Here is a 22211-nt window from a genome sequence, read left to right on the forward strand (position 1 = left end):
ATCCGTCGCCCTTTGAGATCTTATCTGCTCTGTAGGGGCATCACAGAAAATTTATGCTGACTTAATGAATAATTTAAAAATCTGTACTGACATCAATAATGAATAAATACTTTGGGAATGATGAAAATGTTTTGGAACTTGACAGAGATGGTGAATTTACTATGGGTCACACTGGTTTTTATTTATTGTTTTTTAAAAATTATACAAATATATTTAATAAAAACTTCACTTTTATCTTCCTTTCAACATTGTACTCATCTCCTGTGGAAATCACTGTGAAGTTTTATGTATCTTCTCTCACAAGTTTTACTCCACAGTTTTAAATTGTATATCTGGTACAGGTCAATACAGCTCATAGTTTTTAAAATTGTAAGTCTATACTGAACATATTGCTCTGCGACTTCCTTTTTTGCACTTAAAGCTTGGAGAATTTTTGAATCTATTTTAGAATGAATGTACTGCATACCGTTTAAACTATACATAGTGTTCCATCATTCATAGGATTTCATATGAACACTATGAAATTTGATCATTTTCCTTTTAATGGGTCATAGCTTCCCGTCTCCTCCCTCATTCTCTTTTTTAAAAAACTGTTTTAGAGCAGTTTTGGATTCACAGCAGAGTTAAGGAGAAAGTACAGAGTTCCTGTGTTCCCCTATCCCCACATACATACAACCTTCCCCATAGTCAATATCGTGCATTTCAGTGGTCCATTTGTTAAAATTGATGAACCTACACTGAAAAATCATTATCACCCAAAGTCCATGGTTTATATTAGGGTTCATTCTTGTATATATTTTGTGGGTTTTGACAAGTGTATAATGACATATATCTACCATTATAATATCATACAGAATAGTTTCACTGCCCTCAAAATCCTCTACTCTGCCTGTTCATCCTTTCCTCCCCTTCAACTCCAAGCAGCCACTGATGTTTTTAGTATTCATAGATTTGTCTTTTGCAGAATGTCATGCAGTTGGAATATTACAGTATGTAGTCTTTTTAGATTGGCTGCTTTCACTTTTTTAATATGCACTTAAGTTTCCTCTATATCTTCTCATAACTTGATAGCTCACTTTTTCGTGTTGGATAATATTCCAATACCTGGATACTATAGTTTATCTATTCACTCACCTGCTTAAGGACATCTTGGTTGTTTCCAAGTGTAGAAAGTTATAAATAAAGCTGCTATAAACTTCCACGTTGTCCTTTACTTTTCATATGCTGCTAGAGTGAGCATCCTTGTGTGGTCATTACAGTAAGATGATTGAGCGTAAGATGGAGCCTGTTATTAGTTTCTTCTCTTGCTTGAGAAGCTAATTGCCCTGCATTCCTTCCTGTGCCCTCAAATCTTAAATGAAATTGCATAATTTGAAGCTCTTCAGTGCAGTTCAGAATTGATCTGTTAGGGAAATTATCAGAATTTATCTGTGGGCAGAACTCAGGTAATTCTGTTCAGTCCAAGACTTCTCTGGATGTAACTTGTTCAAAAAAGTTCTAGAAGGCATTTTATGATTGTTGTATATTATAGTGGATACTCTAGATTTCCCATAGTCCTTCCTTCTCTGTATTTTCACTCTTTTATCTTTGATTAATTAAGTACTTCCAAAGTTATTTCATGGAATGCGTCTGAGACATTTCGCAATTTACCTATTCAATGGAAAGCCATTCTTGATAATATGCTGTTCATTCTACATGCCTTTCAGAAATGAAAAACATGCAGCTTCCAGATAGTGGGCAAATGATTCTTCTTTCTTGTATTGATTTTGTCCTTTTATTGTTTATTTTTTTTAATGTAGAGTTTTTTAATAGTTCCAGTTTATGCAGCTGGATTTATTTTTTTAACTAGTATTCTCATGGTTCACATTATTGCATCTGTCATTGGTTATTTCCTTTTCCCGTTACGTGCATATTCTTTTGAGCTCTTCTGTCCTCTCTTTCTCTTATGGATTATTTATGAGTCCATTTTTTGGAACCTGTCATGCCTTTAAACAAATATTTGTTAAATGCCTTTTATGTACCAGCTTCTGTGTCAGGTGCTAGGTTTTCAGTGGTGACCTTGCTGATATGGAAGAGTTAAAGGGAATTCTGTGATTATTTAGCCCAAATGGTACAGAGTGCTTAGGAGTTAATTTAATTACATTATTATATAAATATTTAAATGAAGAAGGCATTTTGTGCTCCTTTTTGAGTAACAGAGTAAGAAAAGGGCTTTAAGTGTGCAGGAGGGGTGGACATTGAAAATGAAAATTGATTGCCCACTAATAAAATAGTTCAAAAAGGTATTGAGATATAGGATATTGAGCTTCCAGCCTTGATGGAACATTAGGATGAGAATAGTCATTACTTCCTGAACGGTTTAGACCAGGTGTCACAAACATAAAAGCTTAGGGGCCATGTAGATAACATAAGGTCTGAATCAGTTATAAGACAATTAGAAATGATTGGGGTTCTATGAATGTTATTTGTTATTCTCCTGCCAGAGATTCACTTGCCAGGAATTTATTTGATTTCTCCTAGAGAGTTAACATTAAAAAAGAAAAAATTGTATCTAAAACTTGGAAAAGTAGAATGAAATTTAGCCATATATTACTGTCATAAATCCAATTAAATCAAACTGTCATTTTCCACTTAGCTTCAATTTTGTAGTTTCTATATTAATATTTTATTACAATAAATTTTCTAGTGGTGTGTTAAATAAAAAAGTCATTTTTATCAAAATGTAACAATGAGATGGATAATTAGTCTTAAATAAGTATTTTATGTTTCATTTCATTCTTTATACATTTTAGTCAATTTTAATAAAATGTTTTAGGACTATCAAAGACAAAAAACCTCTGTACTTCAAAAATTGATAATAATTGTAATTAATTTCACTCATCAGTTTTTCTTAACTTTAGAATGTTGTCTTAGTTTATTTTTAGGTATAAAATGTTTACTCTTTGTGACTCCTAGTTGTAGTAAATTTTAAGTAGTAATTTTTCTTCTAATAATAATCTGTGCCTATATGTTTGTTTTCCTTTTGCAACTTTGAAGAACTGTACATAGTAGTAAGGTCTGAGTTAGGCAAAAGTTGAAGTATGACTACAATTTCTTGGTTTTTCTTCAGATAAAAATTTGAACTTGCCCAGAATTCATATACCCTTCTCTGACACACAGTCACCTTAGTCTTTATTCTAGTTAGTTCATAACCTGTTTTTGTCTATTGCAATTATATTAGTCCCTTTACCAAGTTAATAATCTAATGAATCAAGTCTTTGCTCAATTTTTCATGGATTTATTTACTAATTTAAGAAGTGTTGAAAGCCTACTATGAGCTGGGCATTGAGTGTAAAAAGGGTAAGATGAGGTTGCTCTACACGGATTTGCTTGAACAGTGATATACAGACTGAAGAAATTAATTGATTAATTCAGTAAGTATTTGGTACCTACTGTTTACCAGGTATTCTCCAGTTATGGGCTTATCACAGTGAGTTAAATAAGCAGCTTTTATGACCTCTTGAAGCTTATATTCTAGTAGGGGAACTGATAATAAATAGGTTATAATATATCATATAGAGATAAACATTTGAAGAAAAATAAAGGTTAGAAAAAGATGGATGAGACCTTTGGAGCATATATCATTCCAGATAGTTGCTCCCCTTGAGTTAAAGGTGGTGGTCTTTTGTACCCCTGTGCTAATGAGTCATTGGTGGCTCTCATCAGTACTGAGCAGTTCTCTGCAAGTAACTCCTGAGGAGATGGATGTGCTGATCCTATAATGAGGATCTAGGTGGGACATCATGATGTCCACTAAAGCAGGATCTCTTTTTCCCCCCATCCCCAAATGAGTTGTATAAAAATTTTTCTTTATGCATTGGCAAAGACTAATGCCAACCTGTAACAGTACTTAATTTTTTATTTTTTTTTGCTAGAGTAAGGTAAAATATGTTGAAGTATATAGTAGTGCCACACACACAAAAAGTAAACATTTAAAAACAAGAACCAAATAGAATACTACTTATGGAATTTTTAATTTGGATCACTGTATTCTTTTAGACAGACTTATTAAGTGTTTCTTATTTAAGAATAGATGCTGAGGAGGAGGACAGCCCATATTTGAACATCAAATATGGCCTGAAGCATTTATTAGCAGAGTAACTGTGAACATGCGATTTCACTTTTCTTTATTTCAGCTTCCTTTTGTTAAAGAGGTTTTGATGAGGACTAAATTAGATCATATATATATAATATTTTGCATAATATATATTTTCTCACTTGGATACACACAGAAAATCTGATACATAATTGTTCTCCTCTAAGAAAATTTTAAGAGTTATAAAATTTACTGTTCAAATTTCATAGTATGTTTTAAAAATGAAGTATATTTTTTATATACCCCAACGTATAATTTTTTCAAGTCTTTCAAATATTAGTGAAGTATGGAGGTCAGTCTTCATTCCAATCCCAAAGAAAGGCAATGCCAAAGAATGCTCAAACTACCGCACAATTGCACTCATCTCACACGCTAGTAAAGTCATGCTCAAAATTCTCCAAGCCAGGCTTCAGCAGTATGTAAATCGTGAACTCCCAGATGTTCAAGCAGGTTTTAGAAAAGGCAGAGGCACCAGAGATCAAATTCCCAACATCCGCTGGATCATGGAGAAAGCAAGAGAGTTCCAGAAAAACATCTATTTATGCTTCATTGACTATGCCAAAGCCTTTGACTGTGTGGATCACAATAAACTGTGGAACATTCTGAAAGAGATGGGAATCCCAGACCACCTGACCTGCCTCTTGAGAAATCTGTATGCAGGTCAGGAAGCAACAGTTAGAACTGGACATGGAACAACAGACTGGTTCCAAATAGGAAAAGGTGTACGTCAAGGTTGTATATTGTCACCTTGCTTATTTAACTTATATGCAGAGTACATCATGAGGAACGCTGGGCTGGAAGAAGCACAAGCTGGAATCAAGATTGCTGGGAGAAATATCAATAACCTCAGATATGCAGATGACACTACCCTTATGGCAGAAAGTGAAGAGGAACTCAAAAGCCTCTTGATGAAAGTGAAAGAGGAGAGTGAAAAGGTTGGCTTGAAGCTCAACATTCAGAAAACAAAGATCATGGCATCTGGTCCCATCACTTCATGGGAAATAGATGGAAAAACAGTGGAAACAGTGTCAGACTTTATTTTTTTGGGCTCCAAAATCACTGCAGATGCTGATTGCAGCCATGAAATTAAAAGACGCTTGCTCCTTGGAAGGAAAGTTATGACCAACCTTGATAGTATATTAAAAAGCAGAGACATTACTTTGCCAACCAAGGTCCGTCTAGTCAAGGCTATGGTTTTTCCCGTGGTCATGTATGGATGTGAGAGTTGGATTGTGAAGAAAGCTGATCGCCGAAGAATCGATGCTTTTGAACTGTGGTGTTGGAGAAGACTCTTGAGAGTCCCTTATACTGCAAGGAGATCCAACCAGTCCATTCTAAAGGAGATCAATCCTGGATGTTCATTGGAGGGACTGATGCTAAAGCTGAAACTCCAATACTTTGGCCACCTCATGCGACGAGTTGACTCACTGGAAAAGACTCTGATGCTGGGAAAGGTTGGGGGCAGGAGGAGAAGGGGACGACGGAGAATGAGATGGCTGGATGGCATCACCGACTCTGTGGACATGAGTTTGAGTGTACTCAGGGAGTTGGTGATGGACAGGGAGGCCTGGCGTGCTGTAATTCATGGGGTCGCGGAGAGTCGGACACTGAACTGAACTGAACTGAAGTACCTATCAAGCTTAGAACTTTTTCCTTCTCAGATAGTCTTTTAAAGTTCGATTAGGAGGGGAAAAACCCTAAAAATTGACTCTCAAGATGAATATATAAAAGGAATATTTCATAAGTACTTTAATATTTTTAGGATTCATCACCATATTTATTTTCACTGGTAAAAAGAATAAGTTATTTGTTAGTATTCACTTTAAATCTTTGTTTTATATTGTATCTAATGACCTTGCTAAGTTCACGTATTAATCTAATAGTTTATAAATTCTTTTAGATTGAATAAGCAAATCATACTGTTTGTGAAAGTGGCATTTTTGTTTCTTCTCCGTTTTTGTACTTTCTGTTTCATGTTCTTATGTTTTTGTACTGATTAAAGACCTCTTGGACCATGTTAAGTGCAAGTGGTAATAATAAGTGGTCATATTCTTCAGTCTTGGGGAATGTTTGCAGTCATTCACCATTACATATGATGTTTGCTGTAGGCTTTTAAAAAGATACACTGTGTAGTATTAAAGAACTTCTCTGTATTTCTAGTTTTGTATAAGTTTTTAAAAAATCATGAACGAGTATTAAATTTTATCAATTGCTTTTGTTTCACTGATAAAATTAAATTATTGATAAAATTGATAAAATTATCTATTGATTATATGGTTTATTTCTCTTTTTACATGGTTAATTGATTTTCATGGGTCAAATCATTTTTGCATTTCTGAATTAAACCTCCACTTTGTCCCGATCTATATATTGGTATATTTGATTTTACCAATATTTTGTTTAGAATTTTTGTACCTGTGGCAAAAGAGAGGTGTGTAATATTTCTTTCTTATAGCAATCTTTTTGGCTTTGTTAGCAAGCTTCTGCTATCTCTAGAAAACATGTTTGGAAATACTCCCTATTTTTCTACTATCTGGGACAGTTTGTGTAAAATCAGTATTATTGCTTCTTTAAATTGTTGAAATAAATCATCTGGTCCTGGAGTTTCTTTTGTGGGAATGTGTTTTTACCTCACTAAAAATGTTCAGATTCATAGACTATTTAGCATAGTTTTACATTTAACACATGTATACCCACTGCTTAGAATCTTGTGTTAATATATTGCTATAATTGCTCTATTATATGCGTGCCTTCCTTCCTTCATCCATTGTTTTGTCTTATTTTTTAATGATTTCAAAATAATTGGATATATCAGTATGCTTTCCTCTAAATATTGAAGCATGAATATCATTAAATAGAGTTCAGTATTTTCTTTTATATTAAGTAAAATTTATATAGAATATATTCCATAAATTTGGTGTGAACATTGGCTTAGTTTTGACAAATATATGCATTTGTGTATCCCAAGCTCCCTCAAGATACAGAATATTACTATCATACTGGAGAGTTTACTCATGCCTTTTTTTAGTTAATTCGCATATCTCCCCTAAGAGACAACTGTTCTCATTTTTTAATTCTAATTTTTTCTTACCATATTATTGCATACATTTTAATGTAAGATGTTTTAGCCACTCCAGTACTCTTGCCTAGAAAATCCCATGGATGGAGGAGCCTGGTAGGCTGCAGTCCGTGAGGTCGCTAAGGGTCAGACACGACTGAGCGACTTCACTTTCACTTTCACACATTGGAGAAGGAAATGGCAACCCACTCCAGTGTTCTTGCCTGGAGAATCCCAGGGATGGGGGAGCCTGGTGGGCTTCCGTCTGTGGGGTCGCACAGAGTCGGACACGACTGAAGTGACTTAGCAGCAGCAGCAGTTTTTACTCAGTGCAATATAGAGATTGATCTGTGTTGTTGAATATATGAATAGTTCATACCTTTTAATTGCTGAGTAGTATTCCACTGTAAGAAAATATCATAGTTTGTCCATTTTCCTGTTGATGGACATCTGTGTTAGTTTTTGGCTGTTATGATTAAATCTGCTATGAAAATTGTACTAGTCTTTTTAAGCACGTGTGTTTTCATTTCTTCTTGGTAAATATGTAAAGGGTGGAGTCATATGTTAGGTTTATGCTTTGTTTTATAATAAACTCTCCAAAGCAAATTGTACTGTTTTACTCCTGAAATGGTGTATTAAGAATTTCAGTTGTCCTCCATCCTGGTCAATATTTGATATCATCAGGCTTCACAAAATTAGTTCTTGTGGTGGGAATATAGTGGTGAAGTGAAAGTCACTCAGTCGTGTCTGACTCTTTGTGACCCCATGGACTAAACAGTCCATGGAATTCTCCAGGCCAGAATACTGGAGTGGATAGTTGTTCCCTTCTCCAGGGAATCATCCCAACTCAGGGATTGAACTCAGGTCTCCCACGTTGCAGGCGGATTCTTTACCATCTGAGCCACCAGGGAAGCCCGAATATAGTGGTAGCTCATTGTAATTTGTATTTGCCCAATGACAGATAATGTTGAGCTTTTTTAAATAAGTGTGTTAAAGAGAATATATATCTTTTTTTTAAGTGTCTTTTCAAATCTTTCAGCCTTTTAAAAATTGTCTCTTTATAATTGAATTGCAGATGTTAATTTAATATATCTTGGAGATATGTTTATGTGAGATATGTTTTGTTAGATGTTAGATATGTTTTGCATAATTTCTCCCAGTTTGTGATTTGTCTATTCATTTTCTTAATGTTATTTTTGATGAGCAGATATTTTTCTAATTTTAATGAGATTTTATGGTTATTGGTTTCTGTGTCTTAATATTCCTTTGCCTTCTAAATAATTAAGATATTCTCCTGTGTTTTCTTCTGAAAGCCTTATGATTTCAGCATTTATGTGATGTTTGATGTTTGATTTACTTTGAATTAACTTTCATCTATAGTGTGTGAGACACAGATCAAGGTTAATTTTTTAAAAATAGATATCTATTTGTTCCAGCACAGTTTGTTGAAAAGACTTTGCTCTACCCATTAATGACTGTTGAAAACAGATGACAGTGTAAGTATAGGTCTTTTTCTGGACTACCTATTCTGTTCCACTGATCTGTTCGATGAATCTTAGGCCAGTACTATACTGTCACAATTACTGGGTCTTGTAAGTGCTTCAGCTTTTTGTTAGTTTTCAAGATTGCTTTGGATGTTCTAGGCTTTTTGCATTACCATGTGCATTTTTAGAATCAGCTTCTCAAGTTCCACATACACAGAAAATGCCTGCTGGAATTTGGCTGAGATTGTATTGTTTCTTTAGAACAATATATGGAGAATTTATATTTTAAAGATATTGAACCTTCCATTCTATGAACATAGTATGCAGGCACACTGTATTTTACTACACTTTGCTTCATTGTGCTTTGCAGATACTGTGTTTTGTTTTGTTTTACAAAATTGAAAATTTGTGGCAACCCTGAGCCAAGCAAGTCTGTTTGCACCATTTTTGCAACAATATTTGTTCACTTCATATCTCTGTCACATTTTAGTAATTCTTGCAATGTTTCAAATGTTTTCATTTTTTATTATATTTATTCTGATCTGTGATCAATGATCTTTTTAAAATTGAGGTATAATTAATTTACAGTATTAGTTTCAGGTATACAGCATAAAGATTCAATAATTTAAAGATTATACTGCATTAAAACTTCTTACGAGATAATGACTATACTTCTCTATGTCATATATCTTGCTTATCTGTTTTATGCCCAGTAGTTTGTAGCATATCCCTTATTTGCCTCTCCCCTTTGGTAACTGCTATTTTATTTTCTATATGTGATCTCTATGTGATGGTATATCTTTCCTCATTTTATATTTAATCTCTATGTGTCCATAGTCTTTTAGTAGAGTATTTAACAAAATAACAATATAATTTGAGTTTAAAGCTACCATCTCACTGTTTTATATTTTATCCACACATACTATGCTTTTTCTCTCACTTCTTACCTTCTTTGGTTCAGTCATATATTTTAATTATTCTCTCTCTCACCTCAGTAAGCTTTTAATAGCTATGCTAGAAATTACTACATGAATTTTGAGTTATTGCAGTTTTCTGAAATTATTTACTTCTGCCACATCCTGTTCAACGCACAGGTGGATATCTTGGACACTTTAACTCTGTTTATTCCACTCCTGACTTTTTTGTCTTCGTTGTTATGCATTGAAAAATCTCTGTGGGATTCCCAGGTGGTACAGTGGCATAGAATCCACCTGCCAGTGTAGGAGGTGCAAGAAATGTGGGTTTGATCCCTGGGTCGGGAAGATCCCCTGGAGAAGGAAATGGCAACCTACTCCAGTATTCTTGCCTGGAAAAGTCCATGAGCAGAGAAGCCTGGTGGGCTACAGTTCATGGGGTCACAAAGTGTTGGACATGACTAAGCACCCATGCTCATCATATATTTTAAGCTTAATAAGTTATTAATGTGATTTTTTTTAACAGTTCTTGTTCATTTATATTTGCCAATATACTTACCTTTTCTGGGGTTTTTTCTTCTGTGTTTTTCTAGCTCTTATTTTCCTTCTGTTGGAAGAACTCTCTTTTCATATTTCTTTTACTGGTAAATTCTTTTTGTTCTGATTCACCTTTATTTTTATTTTCAGAATATTTTAAACTGTTCATAGATTTCCTGATTGACACCTCTTTTCCTTCAAAAATTTTAAGAAGTCATTTCATTGTTTGTGTCATTCATCATTGCTGTTGAAAGTTTCCTCTCAGTCTACTGATTGTTGCTTCTTTTAATGTGTTTGTTTTTCTCCCTAACTGTTTAAAGATGTGCTTTACATCTTATCAGTATTAGGAAATTCTTGATTATTATCACTTCATATATTGCTTCTTTCTTCTTTTCTCCTTTCTTTTCTTCTGGGATTTTAATGATACTATGTTAGAATCTTTCAAAGGATTCCATATGCCTCTCATACTCTTCCATATTTTTCAGCCTTTAATTTCTGTGTGCTTTGGTTTGGAGATTTGCTGTTAACCTCTGTTCTAAATTCACATTTGCTCTGTTCAATCTGCTGCAGGTTTCAGGTACTGACACGTGGGAAATTTTGCTGTTGAGAGCAAGGATATAGGAGCCGTAATTGGACCATGTGGGAATAAAGAGAGGAGCTTACTTATTGGCTTTTGGTTAGGACATACTAACATGTTTATGTTATGACTGGAATGATCCTGTAGAGAGAAAAAAATGAAAGCTGTGTGAGAGAGAAAAGAAAGATGATTTTTAGATGAAAATTTTTAAGAAGGTGAGAGAGGACAGCAAAATTGTAAGTTTTCTTTTGATGGGAGTGGGACATGAAGAGGTTGGTATTAGTAGTATATGTGTACTGATGTACTCATATATCAGTAGTCTTGTGAGATGAAATTCTGGCTTGACCAGTGGAAAATACGCAGTTGCTATGAGTTCTGGACTCTTAACTTTGGGTGTGTGTTTTGGGAAAATTGTCCAAGAAATGTTTTGTGGTAAACTGTATTTATAGCTACCTGATTGTTTTCTGTTTCTGTATACCCTCAGTGATATCTACCTTTGTCTCTTAGGGTACTCAAGTATTACAGTTTAAAGGGAATACTTAAATGTCTAATTAAATGTTTCTGTCATATAGTTAAAATTTCTGTATTATGTATGTAAGCAGAGTGGTTAGTTCCTAATAGCACATTTAAAATGAATTCTTAATAGTATTTGGATAGCAAACCAAGTTTTCTAACATATTTTCCCACATTTTCTTTTGTAGTTTTGTGAGTCCTAGAATAGTACAATCATGTTTCGGAATAGTCTCAAGATGCTTCTTACTGGAGGAAAATCAAGTCGTAAGAACAGATCAAGTGGTGAGTAACTCTGCTTCATTTATTTTGTGTGATGATTTAGAAAAGAAAGTTCTCTTAGGGATCTGAACTAATGCTACTAATTCATATATTTTATTGAATGGCTTAATTTAGAAAAAAGTTTACATTCCTATAGGTTGTCATATTCTTTATTAAGAAGAACACTTTTGAACACTCATCAGGAATAGTCAGGTAAATGAAGAGTTTATGAAGGAAAAATGCTTATTTCAGATGTACGAATGTAACGTTTCTATGCAGTACATATTAAAACCTTCCAGACCTAAATTTACTTTAAGAATTAACCTGTAAAATTATTTCAGTCCCAGATACTCTTTGGGGATTGAGACTAAAAATAATAGAGATAGTCCTCAAAGGGTTATACAAAAAATGATATGTAAATTGAACATTTTTACAATCATTAAAAGATTTAAAAAAAAAGTGTGTAATTTTTAGACTTTTAAAGTAAAAACAAACCAAAACTGTATATATAGTTTTTTGGGAGAGATCTTGAAGGTACAAATACACTATATATTTGTTTTCTACAAATGGATTGTTGATTTTTATCATAGTTTCTTTCATTGACATGTAGCGATTTACAGTATTGTGTTAGTTTCAGGTCAGTATTTTTGCAGATTATATTTCATTTATAGGTTATTATAAGATAATAGGTATAATTCTCTGTTTAGTCACTCGGTCGTGTCCAACTCTTTGCGACCCCATGAACGGCAGCACGCCAAGCCTCCCTGTCCATCACCAATTCCCAGAGTCCACCCAAACCCATGTCCATCCAGTCAGTGAGGCCATCCAACCATCTCATCCTCTGTTGTCCCCTTCTCCTCCTGCCCTCAATCTTTCCCAGAGTCAGGATCTTTTCAAATGAGTCAGCTCTTCGTGTCAGTTGGCCAAAGTATTGGAGTTTCAGCTTCAACATCAGTCCTTCCAATGAACACCCAGGACTGATCTCCTTAAGGATGGACTGGTTGGATCTCCTTGAAGTCCAAGGGACTCTCAAGAGTCTTCTCTAACACCACAGTTCAAAAGCATCAATTCTTTGGTGCTCAGCTTTCTTTATAGTCCAACTCTCACATCCATACATGACTACTGGAAAAACCATAGCTTTGACTAGATGGACCTTTGTTGGCAAAGTAATGTCTCTGCTTTTTAACATGCTGTCTAGGTTGGTCATAACTTTTCTTCCAAGTGTCTTTTTATTTCATGGCTGCAGTCACCATCTGCAGTGGTTTTGGAGCCCAAGAAAATAAAGTCAGCCACTGTTTCCACTGTTTCTTCATCTATTTGCCTTGAAGTGATGGGACCACATGCCATGATCTTAGTTTTCTGAATGTTGAGTTTTAAGCCAGCTTTTTCACTCTCCTCTTTCATTTTCTTTTTTTTTTTGATTCATTTTATTGGAGGCAAATTACCTTACATTAATATATTGGTTGGTTTTGCCATACATTGACATGAATCCGCCCCAGGTGTACATGTGCTCTCCCTCCCAAACCCCCCTCCCACCTCCCTCCTCCCCATATCCTCCCATTTCATCAAGAGGCTCTGTAGTTCTTCTCCACTTAATCAGTGGGCAACTGATTTCCTTTAGGATTGACTAGTTTGATCTTCTTGCTGTCCAAGGGACTCTCAAGAGTCTCCTCCAGCACCACCATTCAAAAACATCAATTCTGGTGCTTAGCCTTCTTTATGGTCCAACTCTCACATCTATACATGACTACTGGAAAAGCCATACGCACCTTTGTCAGCAGCACCTTTGTCAGAAGAGTGATGTCTCTGCTTTTTAATACAGTGTCTAGGTTTGTCATTACTTTCCTTCTAAGGAGCAAGTGTCTTTTAATTTCGTAGCTGCAGTCACCATCTGTGGTGATTTTGGAGCCAAAGAAAATAAAATCTGTCACTGCTTCTACTTTTTCCCTTTCTATTTGCTGTGAAGTGATGGGACCAGATGCCATGATCTTAATTTTTTGCATGTTAGTTTTAAGTCAACTTTCTCAGTGTCCACTTTCACCCCCATCAAGAGGCTCTATAGTTCCTCTTTATTTTCTGCCATTAGAGTGGTATCATCTGGATATCTGAGGTGGTTGATATTTTCCCCAGCAAATTGATTCCAGCTTGTGGTTCATCCAGCCCAGCATTTTGCATGATATACTCTGCATATAAGTTAAATAAGCAGGGTGACAATATACAACCTTGACATACTGCTTTTCCAGTTTTGAACCAGTTCATTTGTTCCATGTCCAGTTCTCACCCCCCCCCACCACCCCCACCAAGTCCAGTTATAACTATTGCTTTTGACCCACATACAGATTTCTCAGGAGATAAGTAAGTTGCTCTGGTACTCCTATCTCTTTAAGAATTTTCCACAGCTTGTGATCCATACAGTCAAAGGCTTTAGTGTAGTCAGTGTAGCAGAAGTAGATTTTTTCTGGAACTCCTTTGCTTTCTCCTTGATCCAGAGAATGTTGACAATTTGATCTCTGGTTCTTCTGCCTCTTTGAAACCCAGTTTGTGCATCTGGAAGTTCTCAGTTCACGTACTGGTGAAGCCTTACTTGAAGAATCTTGAGCATAACTTTGCCAGCATGTGTAATGAGCACAGTTGAATGGGAGTTTGAACGTTCTTTGGCATTGCAATCTCAAAGAAGGGAAATGCCAAAGAATGTTTGTTCACGAATTCACTCCTCATTGGTCTATAATCTGCTTTTAACTGCATTCAGTTCTTAATTTTAGTTTTTGTACATTTCAGTTCTAGAAATTCCATTTACTTCATAAATTTTTTTTTAAATTTGGAAATAATTTTAAGTTTGCAGAAAAGTTGCAACAATAATACAGAAAACTCCGTGTTCCCTCCCACAGATTCATGAACTTTTCACTGTATTTGTGTCAGCATTCTCTTTCAGTATGTACTTACACAGAGCGTCTCCTCTCCTCTACTTTACCCTTTCTGTCTCTCTCACTCTTTTTAAAAATCATTTGAAGATGGGTCAAATGCATCATGCCCCTTTACTCTTAAAAATTGCAGTATGTATTTATTAAGGAGATTACTTTTTGTAACCACAGTACATTTGTTCACCCCAAGCAATTGTTGATATAATACTTTCATCCTATTTGCCGTTTATTCTCTACATTTTGTCAGTTTACCTAGTGATTTTTAAAAAGAATTTTATCCCTTCCTTTCCAAGATTCAGTCCAGAATAAGGTATTACATTACTTGTTATGTCTTTTTGCTGTCATTTAATTTGTTATGGTTTCATAGCCTTTCTTGACGTGTTTGAAGAATAACTGAACTGCTCCTAATTTTACTTTTTTTTTTTCAATGATTAGATTCAGGTTATATATCTACGGTCTGAATGTTACATAAATGTATGTTGTTTTCTTCTTAGGGTATTATAGCTGGAGGCACACAATGTCCATCTGTTACTCATTTGTGATTCTGATGACCAAATCAGGGTACTCTCCATTTTCTCTGCTGTATAGATATGAATTTTCCCTTTTAACTTGAAAACAGTTTATAGGTAGACACCATTAGTTTTTTTTTTAATTCTTTCTGTTCTTTGTCAGTAGTATTTCAATCTTGTCTCTTAACCTGTCTGAACAATAGTAAGTTGCTATTTATATCTATATCTGTCTTTAAGTCTGTACCTATGATAGACACTCTAAATGTTTCTGTTTCTCTTGGATTTCACTTACATAGTTATATTTCCTTCTTTGCCAATTTTGTGTGTGTGTGTGAGCTTTTCATTTTGGGTTAATTTTAGCTTTATAGACGAGTTGACAAGATACAGAGAATTCCTGTATACTTTTTACCTGGTTTTCCCTATTGTTGCATCTGTGTTACCATGGTGCATTTGTCCAAACTAAGAAACCAACATTGGTACATTGCTATTAACTAAACTCCAGATTTCTATTTGGATTTCGTTAGCTTTTTCATTAAAGTCCTCATTGTGTTCCAGAATTGAATCCAGAGAACTATATAGCATTTACTTATTGCATCTCTCCAAACACTGATTGGATTTGACAGAAGACAAATAATAGTTGACATCACCATAGTGGTTAAGTTCCCCCAACTCCACTGATCACATTTTGAAAGAAGTGCACATGTGCACACGTGCACACACACACACACTCACACTCACTCACTCACTCATACATGTCAGAGATCTGAACTGCCCTCAAATTTGACATTTAAAGAAATCGTTTATCCGAAACTTGTTTTCTGGCCAAGAACTGTGATTTTCTTAGTTTTTCACTTTTGATACCAGCAGTAGAATTTTCTGTCCCTTCATAACAATTAATCCATATAAAATAGCTAGTAGAAAAAGACTAAAGCCATATTAAGATGCAGATGCTGTGTAGACTTTTTGCCCTGAGTACTAGGTGAGTAATTCATTTCTAAATACTATGCTTATTAGAGGTAGGCACCAAATTTGTGCTTTAGCAAGATTACCAATCATTGTATTCTAGACATTTGAACAACTGCTGCTTTAGTAGCGATCATATTATTAAACCCACATATGTCAAGGTTCTACTATAGTATTAAAGCTTATTATTTTGATTTACTAGTTATTTAATTGTGTCTATAATGATTTTGGGGGGTCTTATTCTAGTATTTTTTCTTTTCCATGGTTTTTCATGTGAAATGTTTATAATTTAGAGTAGTTATAAAAATAGTGATTTCTGTTCTGTATGGCAGGAATTTGTAGAGAAGCAGTCTGTTTTTCTTAAAGTGTTCTCTGAGACAGAAATTCCAAAGCAAGAATAAATTTGATATTAAAAGGAAAAAATATGTTTATGAAATGATATCATTATTGTTTTCATCATCACAGTTTTTTTTTCTTTAATCATTAGTGAATAATTGGGTGGGTGCTTTATTCTTTATATTATTATTTTTGGCTCATGGCTTATTTTTAAAATTAGTAAGGTTTCTCATGGCTTAATCATTTGTTTTGTTTTAGAGAACCATTTTAATTTTTAGTTTGAAAAGCATTCATAATAAAGGAAATTGGCTATTCTAATTCGTTCTTTGAATAGTTGATCTGAACTTTTATGTGGACCACTAGATGAAGATTTAACAAATAGATTTTATATCAAGTAATAACAAATGAATTTTCTCAGGCAAAATTTTCCCTCAAAGGACATGTGAATATCAACTTTGAATTTTGTAGCTTACTTCAGATTTATAATGTGAAAATTGTTTCTGATGTATGTAGGACTTGGAACTCTTGTGAAAAGACAACTGTCTGGTACTTTTGAATTATGAGTGATAAAGGAAAAATATGTGCTTTATAAAATTTAAATATTTATATATTTTTAACTGTTGTTTTTATTGTTTACAATCATGCAAGTAATTAATAAAAGTTCCAGTATGGTTCTTTGATATAACTAATGCCACTGTTTGGTATCATTGTTTTAGTATATCATTCAGGTATGAGAGGAAAAAATACTATCAAGTTCAGATTATTCAGGAACTCAAAAAGTATAGTACCCCTAGTATAACACAGCCATTGGAAGAAAAAAATATCTTGAGGCTATCTCCTTCCAAAATAAAAAATGAATATGAGAAAGCAGAAATGCTGAAAGAAAAGTCAGCAAAGTAAATAAAACTATAGTTAAATGTAAATAATTCCTGATAATATACTACAAGTAGAATTTGTTCCAGGAAGGCAAAGATGTTTCTGTATCAGAAAATCAACACAAGTTTTTACTTAGAAAAAACTAAAACCACATTATTATATCATTATATTCTGCTAAAGCATTTTATAAATCTGAGCAACCATTAAAAACATCATTAATATAGAAGGATACTTTAAATGTGATAAAGGGTATTCACCAAATCCAACAGCAAATATCATTCTAAACAAAGAAATGAATCAGCCAATTCCATTAAAACAGAAACATGATAGAGATTTCTATTATCAACCTTTTCCAAAATTGTTTAGAAGTTCCTAGTAGCCAATAAAGACAAGAAAATAAAATGACTAATATAAATATTGGAAAAGACAAAACAACACCATTTTTATTTTTAGGCCAGGTAAAAACCCCAGAATCCAGTAAATATCTGTTAGAAATAATAATGTAATTTGGCAAGGTGATTGACACATTTAGCTCTGCCAGCATTTACTGATTAGGAATGTAAATGAGAAAAAAAAATTACATTCACAGTGATAACAGCCATCAAATTCTCAGGAATAGATTGAATAGGAAACTTTATTGAAGTGTGTAAGACTTTGGCTCAGTTCAGTTGCTCAGTCATGTCCAGCTCTTTGCGACCCCATGGACTGCAGCGTGCCAGGCTTCCCTGTAAGACTTGGACAAATGGAAAGACATATCATGATTCTGGATTTACATATAAATTTATTTCAGTTCCATTCAGGAAACAGGTTCATTTTCAGTTGGATTCAGTTCAGTCACTCAGTTGTGTCTGACTCTGTGACCCCATGGACTACAGCACATGAAGCTTCCCTGTCCATCACTAATTCCCGGAGCTTCTCAAACTCATATCCATCGAGTCGGTGATGCCATCCAGCCATCTCATCCTCTTTTGTCCCCTTCTCACGCCTTCAATCTTTCCCAGCATCAGAGTCTTTTCCAGTGAGTCAGTTCTTCGCATCAGGTGGCCAAAGTATTGGAGTTTCAGCGTCAGTCCCTCCAATGAATATTCAGGGCTGATTTCCTTTAGGGTTGACTGGTTTGATCTCCTTGCTGTCCAAGGAACTCTCAAGAGTCTTTTCCAGCACCACAGTTCAGAAGCATCAGTTCTTTGGCACTCAGCTTTCTTTATGGTCTAACTCTCATATCCATACATGACTACTGGAAAAAACCATCAGTTCAGTTCAGTCGCTCAGTCATGTCCAACTCTTTGTGACCCCATGGACTGTAGCACGCCAGGCCTCCCTGTCCATCACCAATTCCTGGAGCCTTCTCAAACTCATGTCCATCGAGTCGGTGATGCCATCCAACCATCTCATCCTCTGTTGGCCCCTTCTCCTCCCACCTTCAATCTTTCCCAGCATCAGGGTTTTTTCAGATGAGTCAGTTCTTCACATCAGGTGGTGAAAGTGTTGGAGTTTCAGCTTCAGCATCAGCCCTTCTAATGAATATGTAGGATTGATTTCCTTTAGGATGGACTGGTTGTATCTCCTTGCTGTCCAAGGGACTCTCAAGATTCTTCTCCAACACCACAGTTAGAAAGCATCAGTTCTTCGGTGCTAAGCTTTCTTTATAGTCCAACTCTCACATCCATACATGACTACTAGAAAACCCATAGCTTTGACTATATGGACCTTTGTTGTCAAAGTAGTATCTCTACTTTTTAATATGCTGTCTAGGTTGGTCATAACTTTTCTTCCAAGGAGCAAGTGTCTTAATTTCATGGCCACAGTCACCATCTGCAGTGATTTTGGAGCCCAAGAAAATTGTCTGTCACTGTTTTCATTATTTCCCCATCTATTTGCCATGAAGTGATGGGACGGGTTGCCATGATCTTAGTTTTCTGAATGTTGAATTTTAAGCCAACTTTTTCACTCTCCTCTTTCACTTTCATCAAGCGGCTCTTTAGTGCCTCTTTGCTTTCTGCCGTAAGGGTGGTGTCATCAGCATATCTGGGGTGATTGATATTTCTCCCAGCAGTCTTGATTCCAGCTTATGCTTCATTCAGTCCAGCGTTTTACCTGATTCAGTCCGCATTGACATTAGATAAGCCAGGTGACAATATACAGCCTTGACGTTCTCCTTTCCCAGTTTGGAAGCACTGCATTGTTCCATGTCTGGTTCTAACTGTTGCTTCTTGACATGCATACGGACTTCTCAGGAGGCAGGTAAGGTGGTCTCGTATTCCTGTCTCTTGAGGAATCTTCCACGGCTTGTTGTGATCCATACAGTCAAAGGCTTTAGCATAGCCAGTGAAACAGAAGTAAAATAACTTTATTTATTTATTTATTTATTTTTTGCCAAAGGTCACAAAAATTTAGTGGAACTGGGATTCGAATTCAGGTAGTGGGTGACCCGTAGCCGACTGCGGGTTTAGTGTCGTGAGAAAGGATCTGAACACCTCACACAGGCACTGCTGCTGCTGCTAAGTCACTTCAGTCGTGTCCGACTCTGTGCAACCCCATAGACAGCAGCCGACCAGGCTCCCCCGTCCTTGGGATTCTCCAGGCAAGAACACTGGAGTGGGTTGCCATTTCCTTCTCCAATGTGTGAAAGTGAAAAGTGAAAGTGAAGTCGCTCAGTCGTGTCCGACTAGTAGCGACCCCATGGACTGCAGCCCACCAGGCTCCTCTGTCCATGCGATTTTCTAGGCAAGAGTACTGGAGTGGCTTGCCATTGCCTTCTCCGTAAAATAACTTTAAAATTCGGTGGAAGAATAAATGAAAAGAATGAAATATGAAAACGAATCATTGATTCTGGTATGACTTACAAGATATTAAAACTGATAAAAAAATGCATGGTTACATAGGCAAATAGGCTATATTTGTCTAGGACAGAGAGGAAGAAAACCGTGGTATTAATAAGGCCAGAGCATTATTGCCACTTCGTTTTGTGGAGCTATCCGACACATTGTAGGACACAAATGCCATTATGACCAAAAGATACCTTCTAAATGTTGAACAGCCAAAATCTGTCTTTGATTTAGACTTAAGCTAGAGATAGAATAATGTCTTCCCTGGTGGCTCAGATGGTAAAGCGTCTGTCTGCAATGCTGGAGACCTGGGTTCAATCCTTGGGTTGGGAAGATTCCCCTGGAGAAGGAAATCATAGTCCAGTCCAGTATTCTTGCCTGGAAAATCTAATGGACGGCGGAGCCTGGGAGGCTACTGTCCATAGAGTCACAAAGAGTCAGACACCACTGAGCGACTTCACTTTCACTTTAGAGATAGAATGGAGTGGAATTGCTGGTCATTTGGAGAAATGTACAGGGTTTTGTGTGAACAAGTGCTTTTGTTTCTTTGGGGTAAATGTCCACGAGTACAGTTCCTGGAACATGTTTTAGTTGCATGTTTTGTTTTTAAAGAAAGCTCCGTCTCTTTTTCAGAGTGTCTAGGTGGCTCAAAGGTTAAAACGTCTGCCTCCAATGCGGGAGACCCGGGTTCGATCCCTGGGTCGGGAAGATCCCCTGGAGAAGGAAACGGTAACCCACTCCAGTATTCTTGCCTGGAGAATCCCACGGACGGAGAAGCCTGGTAGGCTACAGTCCACGGGGTCGCATAGAGTTGGACACGACTGAGCGACGGAATGGAACGGATACCATTTTACACTCCCACTGCTGCTGCTGCTGCTGCTAAATCACTTCAGTCGTTTCCGACTCTGTGGAACGCCATAGACGGAAGCGCACCAGGCTCCCCCGTCCCTGGGATTCTCCAGGCAAGAACACTGGAGTGGGTTGCCGTTTCCTTCTCCAATGTGTGAAAGTGAAAAGTGAAAGTGAAGTTGCTCAGTCGTGTCTGACCCTTAGCGATCCCACGGACTGCAGCCTACCAGGCTCCTCCATCCATGGGATTTTCTAGGCAAGAGTATTGGAGTGGCTTGCCATTGCCTTCTCTGTAGCAATGTGCCAATAATCTAATTTCTTCTCATCCTTGCTAGCATTTGGTGTTGTCACTGTGTATATTGTTATCTCATTGTGGTTTTAGTTTGTGTTTCCCTAGTGACTCAGTGATACTAACCTTCTTTTCATGTGCTTATTTGCTTTCTATATGTCTTCTTTGGTGAAATCTCTCTCCATGTCTTTTGGTTGTCTTCTGGTATATTCTAGCCTTTGTCAGATAACGTTGTTTGCAAATATTTTCTGTCAGCCTATTGATTGTGTTTCTATCCCCTTAGCAGTCTTTTCATAAAGTTTTTAACATGGTGAAGTCCAGTTTATTGTTTTACTTTCATAGATCATAATTTAGTTTCTGTCAACAGATACTTACTTGTTAATCACTAAGTAATGGGTAGTCAAGGCTATGGTTTTTCCAGTAGTCATGTATGGATGTGAGAGTTGGACTATAAAGAAAGCTGGCACCAAAGAATTGATGCTTTTGAACTGTGGTGTTAGAGAAGACTCTTGAGAGTCCCTTGGACTGCAGGGATATCCAACCAGTCCATCCTTAAGGAGATCAGTCCTGGGTGTTCATTGGAAGGACTGATGTTGAAGCTGAAACTCCAGTGCTTGGCCACCTGATGCGAAGAGCTGACTCATTTGAAAAGACCGTGATGCTGGGAAAGACTGAGGGCAGGAGGAGAAGGGGATGACAGAGGATGAGATGGTTGGATGGCGTTACCAACTCAATGGACATGAGTTTGGGTAAACGCCGGGAGTTGGTGATGGACAGGGAGGCCTGGCGTGGTGCAGTTCATTGGGTCGCAAAGAGTTGGACACGACTGAGTGATTGAACTGAACTGAGTATACTCTCTGAAATATGAACTATCTCTTGATATTTGAGTTTGAGTTAATTTCTCTTTAATCACTTTATGAGCAAAAACTCTGTCCATCTGTGAAAATAGGGCAGTTTGTCAGAAGAATTTGTTATAGGCATTCCCCCCTCCCCCCTCCCTGCCCCTAATTGGGCATTGAAATTAATTAAAACCTTCATTGCTCTCCGAATAGTGAATACTCATAACAAACTACAAGGAAATATGTACAGTAGTATTCATATAAATATATTTATGCTATAAAAGTATCTTTTTCCTTCCAGAGACAGTAAGTTTTATTTCACTAA

General features: G+C 36.2%; 1 protein-coding gene across 6 annotated transcripts in view; it reads left to right on the forward strand.

Moving 5' to 3' along the window:
• TANC2 (tetratricopeptide repeat, ankyrin repeat and coiled-coil containing 2) overlaps positions 1-22211 on the forward strand; it is a 369078-nt gene that overhangs the window by 32772 nt on the left and 314095 nt on the right. For 5 of the 6 annotated variants that reach the window (XM_088829199.1, XM_055408159.2, XM_088829197.1 and 2 more), the window contains exon 2: positions 11407-11500. In XM_088829199.1, coding sequence (XP_088685325.1) covers positions 11434-11500 — 67 coding nt within the window. In that variant the 5' untranslated portion in view covers positions 11407-11433. Of the gene's footprint in view, positions 1-11406; positions 11501-22211 lie in introns of those variants that run through there. The other variant, XM_055408164.2, reaches the window with a different exon arrangement.

Source organism: Moschus berezovskii, chromosome 20 (genome assembly GCF_049115385.1).
Source record: "Moschus berezovskii isolate FMDL1 chromosome 20, NW_MosBer_1.0, whole genome shotgun sequence".
NCBI classification, from domain to species: Eukaryota; Metazoa; Chordata; class Mammalia; order Artiodactyla; family Moschidae; genus Moschus; species Moschus berezovskii.